This window comes from Salmo salar, chromosome 13, assembly GCF_965601325.2.
Source record: "Salmo salar chromosome 13, fSalSal1, whole genome shotgun sequence".
Taxonomy (NCBI): Eukaryota; Metazoa; Chordata; class Actinopteri; order Salmoniformes; family Salmonidae; genus Salmo; species Salmo salar.
The window spans coordinates 97,608,917-97,626,848 of NC_138303.1; the positions used below are offsets into that span (position 1 = coordinate 97,608,917).

General features: G+C 43.3%; 1 protein-coding gene across 2 annotated transcripts in view; it reads left to right on the forward strand.

Annotated features, from left to right (window-relative positions):
• The window catches only part of LOC106568268 (hypermethylated in cancer 2 protein), a 28,376-nt gene extending 11,738 nt beyond the window's left edge, over window positions 1–16,638 (forward strand). The window contains exons 1-3 of one of the 2 annotated variants that reach the window (XM_014138442.3): window positions 2,001–2,303; window positions 8,825–9,066; window positions 9,309–16,638. In XM_014138442.3, coding sequence (XP_013993917.3) covers window positions 8,848–9,066; window positions 9,309–10,658 — 1,569 coding nt within the window. In that variant the 5' untranslated portion in view covers window positions 2,001–2,303; window positions 8,825–8,847 and the 3' untranslated portion in view covers window positions 10,659–16,638. Of the gene's footprint in view, window positions 1–2,000; window positions 2,304–8,824; window positions 9,067–9,308 lie in introns of those variants that run through there. The other variant, XM_014138441.3, reaches the window with a different exon arrangement.
• The last annotated feature ends 1,294 nt before the right edge of the window (window positions 16,639–17,932 follow it).

Consider the following 17,932-nt stretch of genomic DNA (forward strand, 5'->3'; position numbering starts at 1 on the left):
ATAAGTCATTGTCTCAACACAGCCTTATAATGCTGTGAAAGGAAAAAGTTAACGTCGATCCACTGAAGCAAAACGGACAAGTGAAAAGCTGCGTAATGGAGAGTTGAAAAAAAGAGAAGGGAGGTCCAGGAAAGTAATGTTTGGGAAAGTTTTGGTGAAGTGGTAGAGGATGATAGCAATGCTTATGTTATGTGTGATGATTATGAGGTGCTATACAAATTCGACAGTAACAAGAAGGGGACTTTAAACAGGCCTCTGGCACGTCAAGGGAACTGTAGCCTACTGTTCAGAGGGGTTAAATGGAAACTGAAATCTGGACACTGACTATAATCTTTCAGTCTTAATATTAACGCCTGCAGAATTAAGCATTCCTTGCAGTAAAATGATACACCAAATGTACATTTTGGCTCAGGAACAGGAGTGGAGAAATATGATTTCTTTCTTTCAGCATCATGAGAGAATGCGACTGTGCATTTTTCATTTTTTTATTTATTGTATTTTGTCCCTGATCCTAAACGTCTTTTCTCAGCGAAAGAACCCGAGATGACAGAACTTTACCTATGTCAACTAGATTGATGCATTCATTCTATCATTTATGACATTATTCTGGTTCGCAAGGGTTGATTTAGTCTTCCAGGGCAGGGTTCCCCAAACCCGGTCCTGCGGCCCCCCTGGGTGTATGTTTTGTTTTTCTCCCTAGCACTACACAGCTAATTCAAATAATCAAAGCTTGATGAGTTGGTTATTTGAATCAGTTGTGTAGTTCTAGGGCAACAACCAAAACGTGCACTCAGTGGGGGCCCCAGGACCGAGTTTGGGAAACCCTGTTCTAGGGCAGCATGTCATGACGGAAGAGAAGCTGCATGTATCTAATTACAGATAAGCCTACTGATAGCCTACCGAAATTCTAAGCAGAAACGTATCTGTCAAACCTGACAAAACAATCGGTCCCCCATCTCTGACTGTAGCCTAAAGCACCATTTCTATATTTGCAGGTTAGGGTCACATTTTCACTTCATCACTTAGTCGGGCGGTTGAGGATGGGTTTTAGCAATTGCGGGTGAACAAACAGCTGACCCGCGCACCACTACTACCTATATTGCCTTTTTTGGGGAGCCTTTTGGGCCCCCTACGGGCTTCAGCCCCTGCATTAATCCAGCCCTGGCTAGTTAGGAGTAAACGTGACATGAGCTATCCTTGCGGTGGCCTTTCCCAGAACACCTTGGGTGAACCTGGCTCTGTAAGTGTCACAATGGGTACAGCTTTAAGCCAGGTTCATAACTCTGCAGTTTACGAGGTTCTCTCAAATCTGTGACCAGAGCCCTGTCGAGTTTGAGGAGTTACCCAGGTAACTTTGGTCAACTGAGTTCAACTGCACGTTCAGGCCGTGCGTCCCAGTCAATGGTGGTCACAGAGCCGTATAGCCTTTTCACAATGAGACGCCGGACTATCGAGTCCTAGCATACAGTATGTGGAATATGATTTACTCTTAACTCCATTTATCCTGAATGAAGTGTCTGAGCCACGAGTTGAGGACCAATGGAATCAGATTCCCTTCCTCTTGCAAAGATTGCATCATGCCCTTATTTTACTTTTACATTATTTCATTTTTACAATAAACATACAGACAAGAAAAGCACCATAACATTAATGGGAACCAGGTATGTGTAATGAGACAAGACAGTCTGGGGTTGCTGGTCAGACCTGAGCTGGTGAACGGAATGAGCAGCAGTACCAGGGGAATCCGTGACAGATATACGCTTTTTGTGCGTATGGAACATTTCTGGGATCTTTCATTTCAGCTCATGAAACATGGGAGCAACACTTTACATTTTGCATTTATATTTCTGTTCAGTATAGTTTCCTTCGTAGTGTACCCCTCTGATTGGCTCCACTCCAGGTTACCTCTCCTCCTATTGGCACTCTGGCAGGAAGATTATTGGTAGCTAACCTACTCCTAGCTTCTCCGTACGTAGGGGTTCCAGCAGTTACATTCACCCAGCTGTGTTTTAATGTTTAGAAACGTCAATCATCGCTTTCAAAACGGTTTTCCAAACATATGCTGGTATGCTCCATATCGTTCATGTTAGCGAGAATTTACTTACAGTAGCAGTTTTGCACAGATCCACAAGCTGTGTGCCTCCAGTTTCCGAACTACACTTCCTTCCCAGTTACGCTTAAACACAGCACTGATGTTTGGAGCACGCTAGATAGGAAGCTACCTATGCCAATTAACTATGTCTTCCGAAAACAAGCGATGTAACGTGGAGATACGGCCGTGTGTGACCCCTAACCCTAAGAAGGTGTAGTAATTTAACCTTTTAAAAATATATCTATATTATTATCAAAGATGCGTTCCTTATGTTTCCAAAAACATACAGCAAGCAATGTGTGTTTGTTTCGACTAGCGTTGGGGCTCTTAACAAAACTTCCCCGAACAGAAGATACTATCGCCAATAGGCGCTAAAGCAGTTTGCATCTATGAATGGGGTAGCCTACTCCATACTGGCAGCCCGTCTCATTTCAGGTATCTGGGATTAATGCAATCCAACCCCCCTCCCTTCCCACTGAAAGGAAGGAACGGAACATGACATTAACATGACATGAACCACGGCGACCCAGTACACCAGTTTCTGGTTAGAATAAACTCTGTCAACATTAACACAGAGGACGTTTGACGATCAGAGGCTTATTTTGAAAAATGTCAAGAATGTCTTGCTCACAATGCCTTGCTCACTTGTTCAAATATCTCTACCTCTCTAAAGTCTTGTGCGTGTATGTGGACAGTTCCAGCCCAGCACTTAAACTTTGACCCTGCTGCTATCTTGGACCGGGTCTCTCTTGCAAAATAGATTTTTATCTCAATGAGACTAACCGGGGTAAATAAAGGATAGGTTAAATCGATTGGGTGGGTACTGATTAGGATTAGACCCCTGCTAGCTGTCCAGGACCAGGCTGGATGACCTCCGGCCTAAACAAACCTCCAGTAGAGTGATTCAATACGAAGCAAGGACAAAAAAATACCAGGATTTTGGTTATTTTCACAAGAAGGGTCCTTTTGTAGGAAGGATTGTTAAAATACAGTATATTTTACATTTGTTTTTAAAAGCATAATGGAGAAATAATCAAAGTTGGCATATTTATGACATTTTGGCCTTAGCAAGATTGTGAACCGAGGGTTGTGAGGTGAGAGAGGATAGTAAATAAACAGTGTTTATTGATGAATTAAGGTAAATATGTCATTTTTCTCAGATCCTCACAGGTTTTGTGATTTAAGTTGGCGTGTGTGGTTGTGTTCAAGAGGTTGCACTACGTTTTTTGAAGATATACCAGAAACGCCTAACAAATGGCTTGTATGCCCAGAGGGCATAGCCTAATTCCAGAACTAGTATTACCAGCTTGGCAACCACCTCTATACTTGCACTAATTTTAGCCTGTGGTTTGCTGGCTTCGGTTTGTTTTTCACAGCTTTGGAATAAGATGAATAACTTTCAACAAACTAAGAATATTAACTGAATCTGATGTATGCAGTGGTGGAAAAAGTACTCAATTGTCATACTTGAGTAAAAGTAAATGCTATACATCAAATTCCTTATATTAAGCAATTCAGACAGTATGATACATTTTTTTTAGACAGAAGTTGGACACTCCAAGAATTTCCAAACTCAGTATTTGTGTTTAGTGAGTCCACCAGATCAATGGCAGTAGGGATGACAAAGCGTTATATTGATAGGTGAGTGAATTGGACCATATTTCTGTCCTGCCTGAGCATTTAAAATGTAATGAGTACTTTTTGGTGTCAGGGAAAATGTAAGGGAGTAAAAAGTCTATATTTTCTTTAGGAATATAGTGGAGTAAAAGTAAAAAATATAAATGGTAATGTACAGAAACACCCAAAAACTACTTAAGTAGTACTTTACAGTATTTTTACTTAAGTACTTTATACCACTGGATGTATGTACCGGCACCCCCCTGTATATATTGTTATTTTTTACAGCTGGTCTTTAATTACTTGTTACTTGTATCTCTTATTCTTATCCATATATATATTTTTTACTGCACTGTTGGATAGGGGCTCGTAAGTAAGCATTTCACTGTAAGGTCTACTACACCTGTTGTATTCGGCGCATGTGACTAATAAAATTTGATTCGATGTAAGGCTGGCCCAGCAATATAGGCTAATTGAATAAAAGACATTGGTGGATCCCTTCGCCCACCCTCTCTGCACGTAGGGCATTATCCATTTTGTGGTAGACGAGTAGGCCTATCACCTAATTGATTTTTCTTTTCGTCTCAAGATTTCGTTCTCTCAACTGTATCAATGAATCATATATTTCAGATCAGGGTTTATTATTATTTTAGGAAATTTTGATCCAAGGTATACCCACGCTAATAGAGATTTATATGTGATCGTATACAAATGTAAGCAAGATTTTAATGAATTGTTTTCGTTAAATATTATATCTATTTGGACTTCTTGCGGTCAATTTCCAGTCTACAAATGATTTGTAATTATGTTCTGGCCACCTGACCATCCGCTCCAGAAAAACATCGTCCCGCGGATGAATGTAGTTGTTGATCCCTGTTTTAGATCATGGTAGAACAACACTGGTTTGGAATGCTTGTAGGATGAGGGTCACAGCATTGAATTGAAATGTTTCTCCAGTATGTCAGAAACATTGGGCTTTTGCAACATAGCAACCAGTAGCATGGATTTAACGTTTTGCTGCGTAGGTTAGACCAAAATCCAGCAGAATTTCTACAAAATAGTGGATATAGCTGAAATAAAAAAGAATTGTTATGGAATTGTGTAGATTTTGTTATTTGTTTATTTATTTTAAAAAAAAAACCATTTTCTGATCGCTGCCACTATCTCTTAGACTGTTTCCTGCTGTTAAATCTCTAATGATTTCTACCCATTGGTTCCTGAAGAATATATAACAAAAGCATCATGATTGTTTACATCTGCTGGTACAACTGTCTTACCCTATCATAACCCAGACTGGGCCTGAGGGTATTTTACTCACATTTGTATGTTTTATTGCCATTTCAGTTTTACACAAACAATGTGTAGCAATATGTTTAAAACTGTGGCGTCAAATCAATGTTATTATGTGCTGCCAGTCCCTGCTTTTTTAGCTTTGTCTATACGTTTTAGTGGTTCCGTTTCCTCAGCCACATTCCTCCGATTTATACAGAGTCGCAGGGCTACTGTTTGGCTGAAACACAAACTCAGGATTGTGGCTGTAAAAACATACTGGCCTTTTTTGGTTGAACTGAATGAACACAAACTTGGACAGAACAAAGTTACCATAATATGATGCAAATAGACTTTAAAAAAAATAATCTTCCATCACAAGGTAGTAAGAGCCAGCCAACTACACTCCTCAAATCTTGGCATGCATCTTAAGATTCTAACAAACTAATTCTGTTAGGAGTTAACATGTGTTTAGTAATAATTCTGTTAGCTAGTTAGGAGTTAACATGTGACATGGGCTATCCTTGGGGTGCCCTTTTCCAGAACACCTTGAGTAAACCTGGCTCAACAATGTGGACGTTATTTTTCATGTCATGTTCAGCCCACCTGGTGAGTGGAAAGGCCGGTTTTTTTTATTCCTAGAAAACAGTTAATTTAAGTTAATGAGCATTAAGGAGAGTATCAATTGGACTGGCTCAGATTATCAGTATTCCCTAGGTTTTACCAGAGGGCCAAACTGCTTCCTGTAGCGGACCTAATGCCTGAAGCCCAGCTAGATTACCAGATCATGTGATTTACTTCCAGTGATCTCTGCCAGGAAGACAAGATGAAACACTGGACAGACAAACTGAACATGGGCTAACAGAACATAGGATATTACAGAAAACAGGTTAGAACCCACAGGCTAGGACTGAACACTAGAACAGTTACAGAACACAGGCCAGAACAGAACAGACTGGAACCGTTACACAACACAGGCTGGAACAGAACAGACTGGAACCGTTACACAACACAGGCTGGAACAGAACAGACTAGAACCGTTACAGAACACAGGCTAGAACAGAACAGACTAGAACCGTTACAGAACACAGGCTAGAACAGAACAGACTAGAACCGTTACAGAACACAGGCTAGAACAGAACAGACTAGAACCGTTACAGAACACAGGCTAGAACAGAACAGACTAGAACCGTTACAGAACACAGGCTAGAACAGAACAGACTAGAACCGTTACAGAACACAGGCTAGAACAGAACAGACTAGAACCGTTACAGAACACAGGCTAGAACAGAACAGACTAGAACCGTTACAGAACACAGGCTAGAACAGAACAGACTAGAACCGTTACAGAACACAGGCTAGAACAGAACAGGTAACCTATATTGAACTGTATTAGTAAACAGGAGTGTTTATCAGAAGCTAGCAAGGCTAACTCATTGATCCTGTAGGCCAGACATCCTCTCCAGACCAGACCACCTGGTTATATGGCCTGCTCTCTGTTCTCTCTTCCCTCCAGACGCCCTGGTTACGGCCTGTTCTGTCCAACCTGCCTTCCTGGTTACAGCTTGATTATATACTGTAAGTCTATGGTTCTCTCATCTAAAGCGATGAGGTGATTTTTGAGCAGGCAGGAAAGGAGGGGGGCAGAACGGGGCTGTTAGGCTCATAAATGGACCCTCAGCATCTTATCACCATCAGTGTGTTGTGCAGTCGTTAGATGGATTACCCAAACAACTCTTTTGTTTCAGTGTGTATTTTTGGGGGAGGGAGCATGTATTTTGTGATACTGTATCGATGTATGGCAAGACGGATGAGATGCATTGTTATCAGTAGTAGTATTTCAAATGTTGTACCATCCTGTTTTTAAATTACCCAAGGGTCCCGTGCAGCTCAGTTGGTAGAGCATGGTACTTGCAACGACAAGTTTTGTGGATTTGATTCCCACGGGGGACCAGTATATGTATGAAAATGTATACACTCACTACCTTAAGTTGCTCTGGATAAGAGCGTCTGCTAAATGACTGAAATGTAAATGCTACTCGTACAGATGTAGGGCAGCGGATTGGAGGAGGGGATATGGAGGATTAGAACTGGAGAGTAGTTCAGTTTGAAGTTTTGCTGAAGCTCAGTACTGTAAATAGAACTACTGTTAATTGCTCCAATCAAGTTGTTTACATAAAAACCTTTATCTAAAGCAGTTGTTTGAATACCAATACCTGGCATATGATAATGGTTGTAGGCTCATGTTCACAGTAAGCCTGTTACTAACACTGATTATACACTGAGTGTACAAAACATCGTCACCTGCTCTTTCCATCACATAGACTGACCAGGTGAATCCAGGTGAAAGCTATGATCCCTTATTGATGTCACTTGTTAAATCCACTTCAATGTGTGTAGATGAAGTGGAGAAGACGGGTTAAAGGATTTTTAAGCCTTGAGACGCACCAGTTTGTGCCAAGAACTGCAACGCTGCTGGGGTTTTCACACTCAACAGAATCCTGCATCTATCAAGAATGGTCCACCACCCAAAGGACATCCAGCCAACTTGACCCAACTGTGGGAAGCACTGGAGTCAACATGGGCCAGCATTTCTAACACCTTCTAGAGTCCATGCCCCGACGAGTTGAGCATGTTCTGAGGGCAAAAGGGGGGGGGTCTACACTTCTTTGTACACTCTGTGTCGATCCCCAGTCTGTGAGACATGAAGTATTTGTGTTCTGCTATAAGAAGACCCTGTTTTCCCCTGATACCACACCAGTGTACGGTAGCCTATGATTTTCTGCTGGGATCTGTATTCTGGCGAGGTTACTGACTGGCTAAACCAATTGTTTAACACAGTAAATGAAGTCTGTTAGGCTGCGTAGGGGAGGCAGGTAGCCTAGTGGTTAGAGCGTTGGACTAGTAACCGAAAGGTTGCAAGATTGAATCTCCGAGCTGACAAGGTAAAAATCAGTCGTTCTGCCCCTGAACAAGGCAGTTAACCCACTGTTCCTAGGCTGTCATTAAAAATAAGAATTTGTTCTTAACTGACTTGCCTAGTTAAAAAATAGGCAGCCCAATTTATGATATTTTTTCCTCAAATTTGGTCTTTTGACCAATCACATCAGATCTTTTTCAGAGCTGATCTGATTGGTCAAAAGAAAAAAGAGATATCAGAATTGGGCTGCCTGTGTGAACGCAGCCTAACTTGTTTCTTTTTCAAAAGCAGTTAATCATTTGTCATTATCAAAACCCCACCTGAATTCTCACTTCACATACTGTCACGGTGGGTGTATGTTAATGTGAGAGTTAGCGATGACACGTGCAGTCCTGTACCCGTGTAATGAGTTCCATTTCTAGCTGATCAGGAGCACATCGTCTCTACTGGGTTAGCTGATGATAATGCTGATGATAATGCTGATGATAATGAACAGAACAATACCACGGTTACTTTCTCTGGTTCCTCAGAATCTATTGCTACCAGAGAAGCTACAATGGGCCAAGAATAAATGGTAGAGCAACAAACCAAAAATATTGAGGTTATTTTTACCAGGTTTTTGATATTTGTTGTTGTTCGTTAGTGGGTTGGTGGTTGGTTTATTGCGTTGGTTATCTTTCTTCCTCCTGCCAGTATGTTGTTGAGGCCCGTCTTTGAGGGAAGCAGTGTGATGGTTTGAGGGTGAGCAGAGAGGTGTAACGTATTGGCCATACTTGGGCAACTTTTTACATTTCTTTTTTTAGGCATCCTGGGCATTGCAAGAATTCAGGAGCACGTTTGGACCTGCAGGAGTTTAAATTAGTCTAAGAACATTAGTGGTTGGATTTCTTTGAGTTGTCAGACGTGAACTCTCCCTCTCTCCCCAGGTGTGTAAACCAAAGTGTATGTGATGGAACAGCAGAATCATTCAAAGCAGCTGCTGCTGCAGCTGAACCAGCAGCGAGCCAAAGGATACCTGTGTGATGTCATCATCGTGGTGGAGAACGCGCTGTTCCGCGCCCACAAGAACGTCCTGGCGGCCAGCAGCGTCTACTTCAAGTCGCTGGTCCCCCACGACAACCTCATCAACCTGGACACAGAGATGGTCAGCCCCTCCATTTTCAGACAGGTGGGTCACTTGACGGGCAGTGTCTCACTGACAGCAGTCACATATACAGACATATTTGTATGGGACTCTGTCATTCAGGTCATTTAATAGCCACAGACAGTACACATTAATCAACGTTTTAGTTTCAACATCAATGCTGTGAAGCTTAGCTGTTTTATCTGCATTCTGATATCAACTTGCTGTGAAACAAATTGCTCATTGGGACAATATAAAGATTACTCTCTACCCCCCCTTTCGTCTAGGTGTTGGACTTCATCTATACAGGTCGTCTGTCCAGTTCTGACTTCGTCAGTGACCACAGTATCTCGTCTCTGCTGATCGCCGCCTCCTACCTCCAGCTGACTGAACTGGCAGCTCTCTGTCGCAGGAAGCTCAAACACAACGGACAGACCCCCTCCAGCTCCAACAAGATGACCCCCTCCTCCTCCACCTCCCCAACCCCAAATGGACACACCCCTGGCCCCCTCTGCCTCTCCTCCACCCCTCTCCACAACCACCAGCACCATAACAACCACTCAGGGTCCAAGAAGGGGAGCCAGAGACCGGGCCAGGAGGGAAGGCTGAGAGAGGATCTGTCCGAGAAGGTGTTTATTTCGGGCTCCCGCTGTGCCTCCCTCAGCCCCTCTGGAGAAGGTAGGAGTAATGGGCTGGGACTGGACCTGTCCAAAAGGAGTCCGTCAGAGAGCACTGCCACAGAGGAGGTGTCCCCCAGCAGTCTGCTCCAGAGCTCTTCCCCCCACTCCTCCTCTCTCTCCCCCACTCCTCCCACAACGTCTAGTGCCAAGCCAGAGCCTCCAAAGACCTCCACAGACCTGCAGCCCAGAGCCCCTCGCAAGAGGCCCCGAGGTGATAAAGTGACCCCAGAGCTGGAGGACGGAGAGGTGAATGGAGAGGAGAACGGTCTAGATCAGAGTGAGGGGAGTGGGCACAGTGGGAGAGGAGGAGGAGGAGGAGGAGGAAGAAAAGGGAGGAGAAACGGAAACACCAACTACATCTATCGTCAGCCCCAGCCAGGGTTTGAGCCAGGTGTGGGGGACAACCTGTACGTCTGCATCCCCTGTGGGAAAGGCTTCCCCAGCTCAGAACAGCTCAATGCCCACGTCGACACACACACCCACGACCAACTCTACATGAAAGACGAGGAGGAGGAGGAAGAGGAAGAGGAATGTGGTGGATACTTGAAGGACAAAGATCCGGACACGTGCCCAGACGACTCTGCATCAAAGGGGGTGAAGCCTGACGCTGAAGAACCTGGGCATCTCTGCACAGTCTGCAGTAAGAGCTGCAAGGATGCGACATCACTACGGCAACACGAGAAGAGCCATTGGCTGAACCGGCCATTCCCCTGTAACATCTGTGGGAAGCTGTTCACTCAGCGAGGCACCATGACGCGCCACATGAGGAGTCACCTGGGCCTCAAGCCCTTCGCCTGCGAGGAGTGTGGCATGCGCTTCACCCGCCAGTACCGCCTCGCCGAGCACATGCGGGTCCACTCGGGGGAGAAGCCGTACGAGTGCCAGCTGTGTGGCGGGAAGTTCACCCAGCAACGCAACCTCCTTAGTCATATGAGGATGCACACCTCGCCCTCATAGAGGACACGTCACCATCGTTACTGCAGCTGAACCACAGCTGCCTGGGTTCTATTAGGCTGTCTACCTCATCTTCAGATAACTATCTGGACCCTCTGTTACCCATAGTACCTCCTCACCCTCGTAAACACACCTGGGTTCTACCTCATTGTCAGCTAACCATCTGGAGCCTTGGTTACCCATAGTACCTCCTCACCCTTGTAAACACACATGGGTTCTACCTCAACTTCAGAAACTCACCTTAAAATGAATTACCTCACCTTTATAACCACTCACCCTGAGTAACTTTACAAATATTTTCAACCTCTTAACAACTATCACTTATACCCTCACCCTCGTAACAACTATCTCCCATACCCTCAACGAGGGATTCATATTTTCACAAAAACCTACCAAGTTTCAATACTGGGAATAATTCATATTTATCCCAAGAGTCCCGGGAAATACCGCAAAAATTTGAAGTGCCCATTCTCAAGCCTTTAAAACCAAGATATATCACTATGCCTGGGTTCTCCCAAAATAAGATTGTCGCTGTGCCACAATGCCGGCTTGGCTGCGCCACTGTAAAGGTTTCACAGCGAGTGAAACTGATATTTAGTAATGATAGAGTAACTTTGATCACCAATGACATTGTTGTGAATTGCGAAACAGGCCGTTCATGAATTCTGAGCATTATCATGTTACTCAATTAATTTAGCCCAGGACTACTGCTGAAATCTGCTATCTGGAGACAGAGCGTGCTCAGAACCCACAGAGCGTGCTCAGAACCCACAGAGCGTGCTCAGAACCCACAGAGCGTGCTCAGAACCCTCAGAGCGTGCTCAGAACCCACAGAGCGTGCTCAGAACCCACAGAGCGTGCTCAGAACCCACAGAGCGTGCTCAGAGTAGGCTATAGCGTTGTCGAATCATACAAACTCTGGAACGGCAGTCAAACAAAAGTCAAAAGTTGCTACGCTTGTTAAACTCCAACGAATGACAAAATATATCCTATTTGGCAAAATGGAGTTGATGATTATACAGATAGCAGGTCAGCTCATGAATAACTAGTAGTTGAAGAGAGGAAATTGTTTAAAGATCACTATATCTTAACGGGGACCATACTCTCCACTCTCGTACTGTTTGTTGACCTCACATTCTGTACCGACGCTCTCACATGGTCAGAAATACGAAACAGCGCAGAGAAGCGGGGGAAATGTTCCAGGTTTTTTGACATGCTTTGTTTTATTTTTTATTTATTTAACCTTTATTTAACTACCCCGGCCAAACCCTAACCCGAAAAACGGTGGGCCAATTGTGCGCCGCCCTATGGAACTCCCAATCACGGCCGGTTGTGATACAGCCTGGAATCGAACAAGGGTAGTGACGACTCTAGCACTGAGATGCAGTGTCTTAGACCGCTGCACCACTCGGGAGCCTAAGCAGACACGCATTGATAATGCAACCTATGGATTACAGAATAAAGTTAGGAATTTTCATTCGAGACAGGAGTCAAGATTCTTGGTTTCAGTGGGATTATTGGGACTATAGGAAAATAGCCTAGGCTCTATATAAGGCTTTATACTACCTGTCTCAATAGATAATACACTTGAATTTGGCTACATTATTCCACACTAAATGTTTCTGATCAGTGATAAACAAATAAATTAGCTATCACTTCTACTTGTCCAGCCAAGATAAATTAACCAAATGTATAGACAGATTCAGTGAAACAAAATCCCATTTATTGATTGACACGGGCCTTTTGTTGCGAGTAGGACATGCTACTATGCGAGTGAAGAGCAAGGAGACTTGTATAACATGCTAGCAACATTTTCTGATCAGCTAATATATGAGCAAACTAGAATAAAGATGATCATTAGCACTCACCTCAACGTGGCTAACATTTCCCCAGCCTACCAAACATCCAAACGGAGATTCAGTGAAAACAAAAATCTGACATTGATTGATTTATCTAGAGGAGTACCCCACTCTTGTCTCGAAGCAGTGCGATGGCGCTGTCTCAATTAAAACCGCTGAAATGATCATGTAGGTTACCACACACCACTACTGCTTTAAGTTAGTATAATGGTTGGATATAACTTTGGGAGTTTCAGTGTAACCAAGAATTTGATACATGCAATAAATTAGCTTTCGACTACTTTATTCTAATATTTTCATAATTCAGTTGATCATAACTAAGGTGTTTTCCTCTCTCTGCACTTTTTCTAGGCCCAATGGCTGTTTTCTCATCTCCTCACTCCGGTGCTGCCCACCTCCGCCACGTTGTTCTCAACACCAGTTTAAATCAATATAGCCTACTGTTTTCTAGAAATCTGGCATTTTTTAACCTGTGATGTCGGACCAGGCCTGGGATCAGGCTTCAGCTCACCAGCTTGGGTCGGACCGGGATCTAATTTTTAGTTCTGATGAGAACTCTAAACTGCATTCAGGTCTTGTGTGCAATCTGGCATTTGCTTTGCATTTATGACGACTTTGTAATGAAAATATGCTAGGCTAAAGGCTTCCATGTGACAACCTGTTTGGATAATGTGCCATTTTATTTTTTGCCTATCTGCTGCTGTAGATGTTGGGCATTTGGTGGAATTGCATTACTGCGACATTGGGGGAAAATTTTGTCATTTCCCGGGTCTTGTCACAATTTCTTTTCGGGAAATGTGACAAGGGGTCCAGGGACAGTCCCAGGATCCCAGTTACCAGTGTTAATCCCTACCCTCAACCTTTTAACAACTATCACCCATACCCTCACCCGCTTAACAACTATCACCCTCATCAGGGCAACCATGATTCCGTACCTCTATTTGAGAACTGTTTCTCATCTTACTAATACCAACCATTACTTCACCCTTAGAAGCCATCATAAATCCACATTGAGCCAGCCAGCCAGCTGTACTGGCTATCTCAGGGTCAACACACCACAGCTCTCCATCTGACATAAAACCAAAGACGCTTCCTCCCCATCCCAGGCGGCTGAAATATGTTTTGATGATGATGATAGCTTTTAGCATCCAACCAAACTAGCCCTCCCAGGGTGTCAGTCCCTGCTGTCGATCCTCCAGGCTGTTGTAGCTGTCTCTCGCTGGCCAATTGGCTCTCCTGCCTCATTATCAGACACATACTGGACCCCAGGCATGACTGGCTAACAGTCAGTAATATTATGTTCTCCAGTTAGATGGGACAGGTTAGTCAGCCTGGCCAGTGTGCATATAATAACTTATCACCTTTACATACACTGCCTGTTGGAAACGGGGCATTATTAGAAAATGATCAGGGCTGTTCTAACAGCAATGTTTACTTTATTTGTATTTCATAGGTCAGACTTTGTAGTTTAACTTGGGGGTAAAATGTTTGAACTTAGTTCTGCTTTTGTGAATGTTTAGACTGGGTATTTCTACTTTAAAGGGTCAGGTAGGGGTGTTTATTTTTCATTTGAGGCATCATACTCTGTTGGTACTGTTGTTTTGTCTGCGTTTTTCCGTTAAAGGGCTGGTCTACTGCTACTAACCCTGTCACACTGCTACCTCTTCACTCCTCAGATGAACCATTTAATAATACTCTCCCAGTATCCCTGTATTCAGTTTGCTTTTGGTTTTCAACAAGTTCCTCTCGTCTGTTAATGCTGTGAGGAGGGGAGAATATTGCTTCCTGGATAAGTGTTTTACTGGTACTAGTGTAGGAGATTGTAAGGTGAAATCCAAAGAGAGAATTATTGCAAACTAACAACAACTAACGTTTTTCAATGTCAGCGTAGTTTTAATGATGCTATTATGTCCACTCCTAGTTCCACACAAACAGCCATGTGGTAGGAATGACTCATGTTGATTGGACCAACCTCACCTCATTGCCTTACTTTGTCTTCACTATGTCCTCAGGAGGACTACATGTCATTTCTGAACCTCTAAGAATGTGTTGTAATTGCTTTGTTTTAGACTAGTAAGTACAGTTTTAAAATTCTCTTTCCTACATGTTTATCACTTAAGTGTTGAAAAAAGTCATTTTTACTCCAGAAAAGTGTACATAACTCAGGAACATTGATGTCAGGGTCTGGTATCCATACAGTACATATCCACACTTATGAGTTCCGTTAAACTACAAAACTCTGGTTGTTTTGGTTCATTTAGAATGTCGACAAATGAAATGAAAGAGCAGAGAGAAAAAGATAAACATGTTTCAGCTGCGAGGGTGATAATTCTCACCCATATCTTCAGGGATGGTTCCTCACATTTTAACTGAAGAACCCTCCGCTGTGTTGTCAAACTGTCTGTACTGTCAGAAAGCAAAAACACTAGTTTCCTAAGTAAGAGATTTTTTAGAGGAGGTGGTTGGTGATTATCTTCTTTCAAATAACTTCTGGATAAAAGGTAGAGGTGTTTAAAATATATTATAAAATATTAGTTCTTGAATGTTATCAGCATGCATTGTATAAAAGATACAAGCTTGTTCCAAATCAACAGACTATTTTCTAAACCAAAGCACATACTGAATGACCGATGGCTTGTGTGGCGTAAAGTGTGCGTGTGTGGGAGTGTGATCTCATTGTTTACATAAACCTAACAGTCAGAGCTCAGGCAAGGAATCGTTTTTTTCACGTCTAGAAACAAAGAAAAGAACAGCATTGTTTATTTGCATGTATTGTTGAGCCTGTAAACTTAAGTATCCGCATGTTATGAAAATATGATGAAGCCATTTTTGATATGTTGTTTGTTGGTGATTGTTTGTTGTGACCAACCAAATGTTTTAGGAAGGGGTAGAAACAACATGTGTAGAGGGAGTAGGCTGTAATATCAAGTTATTTAGTCTACAACTCATTCTTTTTAAGAATAGGAAATATTACCTCAGAGTACACCAGTCAGGGATTTGGTCACAAACCCTTTATCCAGTTCCCTTATTCTATTTATCTCTTCCTGTCTCTCTCTTATTAAGTAAGTTGTTGCAGTCACTTACAGACAGTGTAGTCTATTGATGGATGTATTTATTAGTTGGATCCTGTTTTAAACCGCTTTATGATAACTCAGTGGATGGTAGTCAGGAGCTTTATTACTTTGTTACTGCTAATACAGTTTAGAGAGAAAATATGTTAAAGGGTTAGTTAACCCCAAATAGCTTGACAACCACTCTGTGTGAGAACGTCAAACCATGTTTGATTGGGTGAAATGACCCATTAAACATGATATAGCTATAAATCAGATCAAGCTCCCAGCCCAAGACACTGGAGACAGTGGGAATGTACTGCTCCTGTGGTATAGGTGTTTTTTACCACTTTTACCTCATCCAAAGCATGTAGAACACAAAGATGAAATGTTTTTTATTGTGCTACATTGTTTCCTGTTTTTCTGAGAATGTAATCTGTGTTGTTGTCATCTGTTGTATAGGTGGTCTTCTCCAGTGGTATGGGACCACTGACTCCTGGTACAGATGCAATATGTATTGTATTCTACAGAAAGCATTGGTTTTGTCAAAGCAACTTCTGTTAAAGGCTGGTATTGTTACTATTACAGAGACGCTTCTTGTTTAATCTCTATCTGAAAACCAAAGGTGTCTATGGCAGCATTAATATATGTACATAGTCACACGTGCCACTACTAATCCAAACCAAGCCACTTATGAACTAAACCAAAGGCAGTCTAAGGCAGCAGGTCTATTCATATAATTCCTAAGACTTCTGGGCATGAGACCATGTCAAAGCTGGCTTTATGTATTCATTTACTCTGTCTTTGTACAACAAGTTTCTCTGTTCTACTAAATATTTGTTCAATTATATATATTTTTCTCAGTCTTCAACATGCTTACTGAGAAACTCCAAAGTTCAATTCCTCAGAATTTGTGTTCAGGAGTTTCTTGATCCGTGTGGTTCTCGCTGCACCACCACGTGATTCAACACAATGTCATGATTCAGAGTCCACTGGTTAACCTGAAGTCTCTTAATGTACAGATATCACTGTCATCTTTATAAAGATCTTTTCATTAAACTTGATTGGAAAGAACTATATGATTCTTAGTTTTTCTTTTGTGGTGTGTGTCGGGGGGATTTGTCACTGGTGGTTATTGATGGGGTGCTGGAGAGGGCAGAAAGGGGGAGGGGAAGGGTTCAGACTAGGGGGGGCCTGTTCCAGTTGGGCATGGTTGAAGGGTGGGTTGGGGTTGGGGGAGGGGAAGGGTTCAGACTAGGGGGGGCCTGTTCCAGTTGGGCATGGTTGAAGGGTGGGTTGGGGTTGGGGGAGGGGAAGGGTTCAGACTAGGGGGGCCCTGTTCCAGTTGGGCATGGTTGAAGGGTGGGTTGGGGTTGGGGGAGGGGAAGGGTTCAGACTAGGGGGGGCCTGTTCCAGTTGGGCATGGTTGAAGGGTGGGTTGGGGTTGGGGGAGGGGAAGGGTTCAGACTAGGGGGGGCCTGTTCCAGTTGGGCATGGTTGAAGGGTGGGTTGGGGTTGGGGGAGGGGGCATGGGGCAATGTCTACCATCTGTCTATTGTGCCCAAGTCAAATAGGCTTTCCTTCAGCAGACTGATCTCTCTCTCGCCAGCCAGCCCTCTTAGGTCCATTATCACCAGGGTGAGGAGAATGCTAGCCGCGATGTAATCAACCTAGCCCGCCTCTCGTCTCCTTTGTGATTAGAGTTGGAGAATTGGTCTGAAAGTAGTAGTACACTCCAATGTTTCATTAGATGTTTTCAGTGGAGAGAATGGCTGTCGTTTTGGTCATAGCCTGCCTGTTTGTCTTGGTGTAAACCCTGTGCACCCCACTTAGCTACTCCCCCAACACACACACTTGCCCCTGTGTCATGTCTAAATGTGATACCACTTTTGTCAAATTGATGTCAAAAGTTGAATTGTTTTGCATTTTAGATAACCCTTTACCTAATTCTCCTAACCTGCTGTGTAAGTTCTTAACCTGCTGTGAAATGTTTTGTCAAAAGCTGTATCCCTTCGAAACAACTTTGCCCCTGGGGGAGCAGAGCGGTTGATAATGTGAGGCCCATTTTAAGCCCCTCCCCTCCTGGTGTCACATGCCAGTTGACCCTTGAAGGGGTCAAGGTTCAACACAATAGGCTGCATTTTGTTTCTAACCCCTCCCTCCCTACGTCCTCCTTTCATAGCCGTCGTGACCAAATATGGCAGCAAGCAGGGATACGTAATTAGATGCATTTCAATCTGAGGGTTGGCGTGAAGGGATTTACATTTTGAAGGGACAGGCTGCTGGTTGGAGGGGGTTTTGTGGTGCTGAATCCAGAAAAGAGCAGTTAAAGCTTGAATCCTTAATTGAAAAATAACAAAGTGGCCAC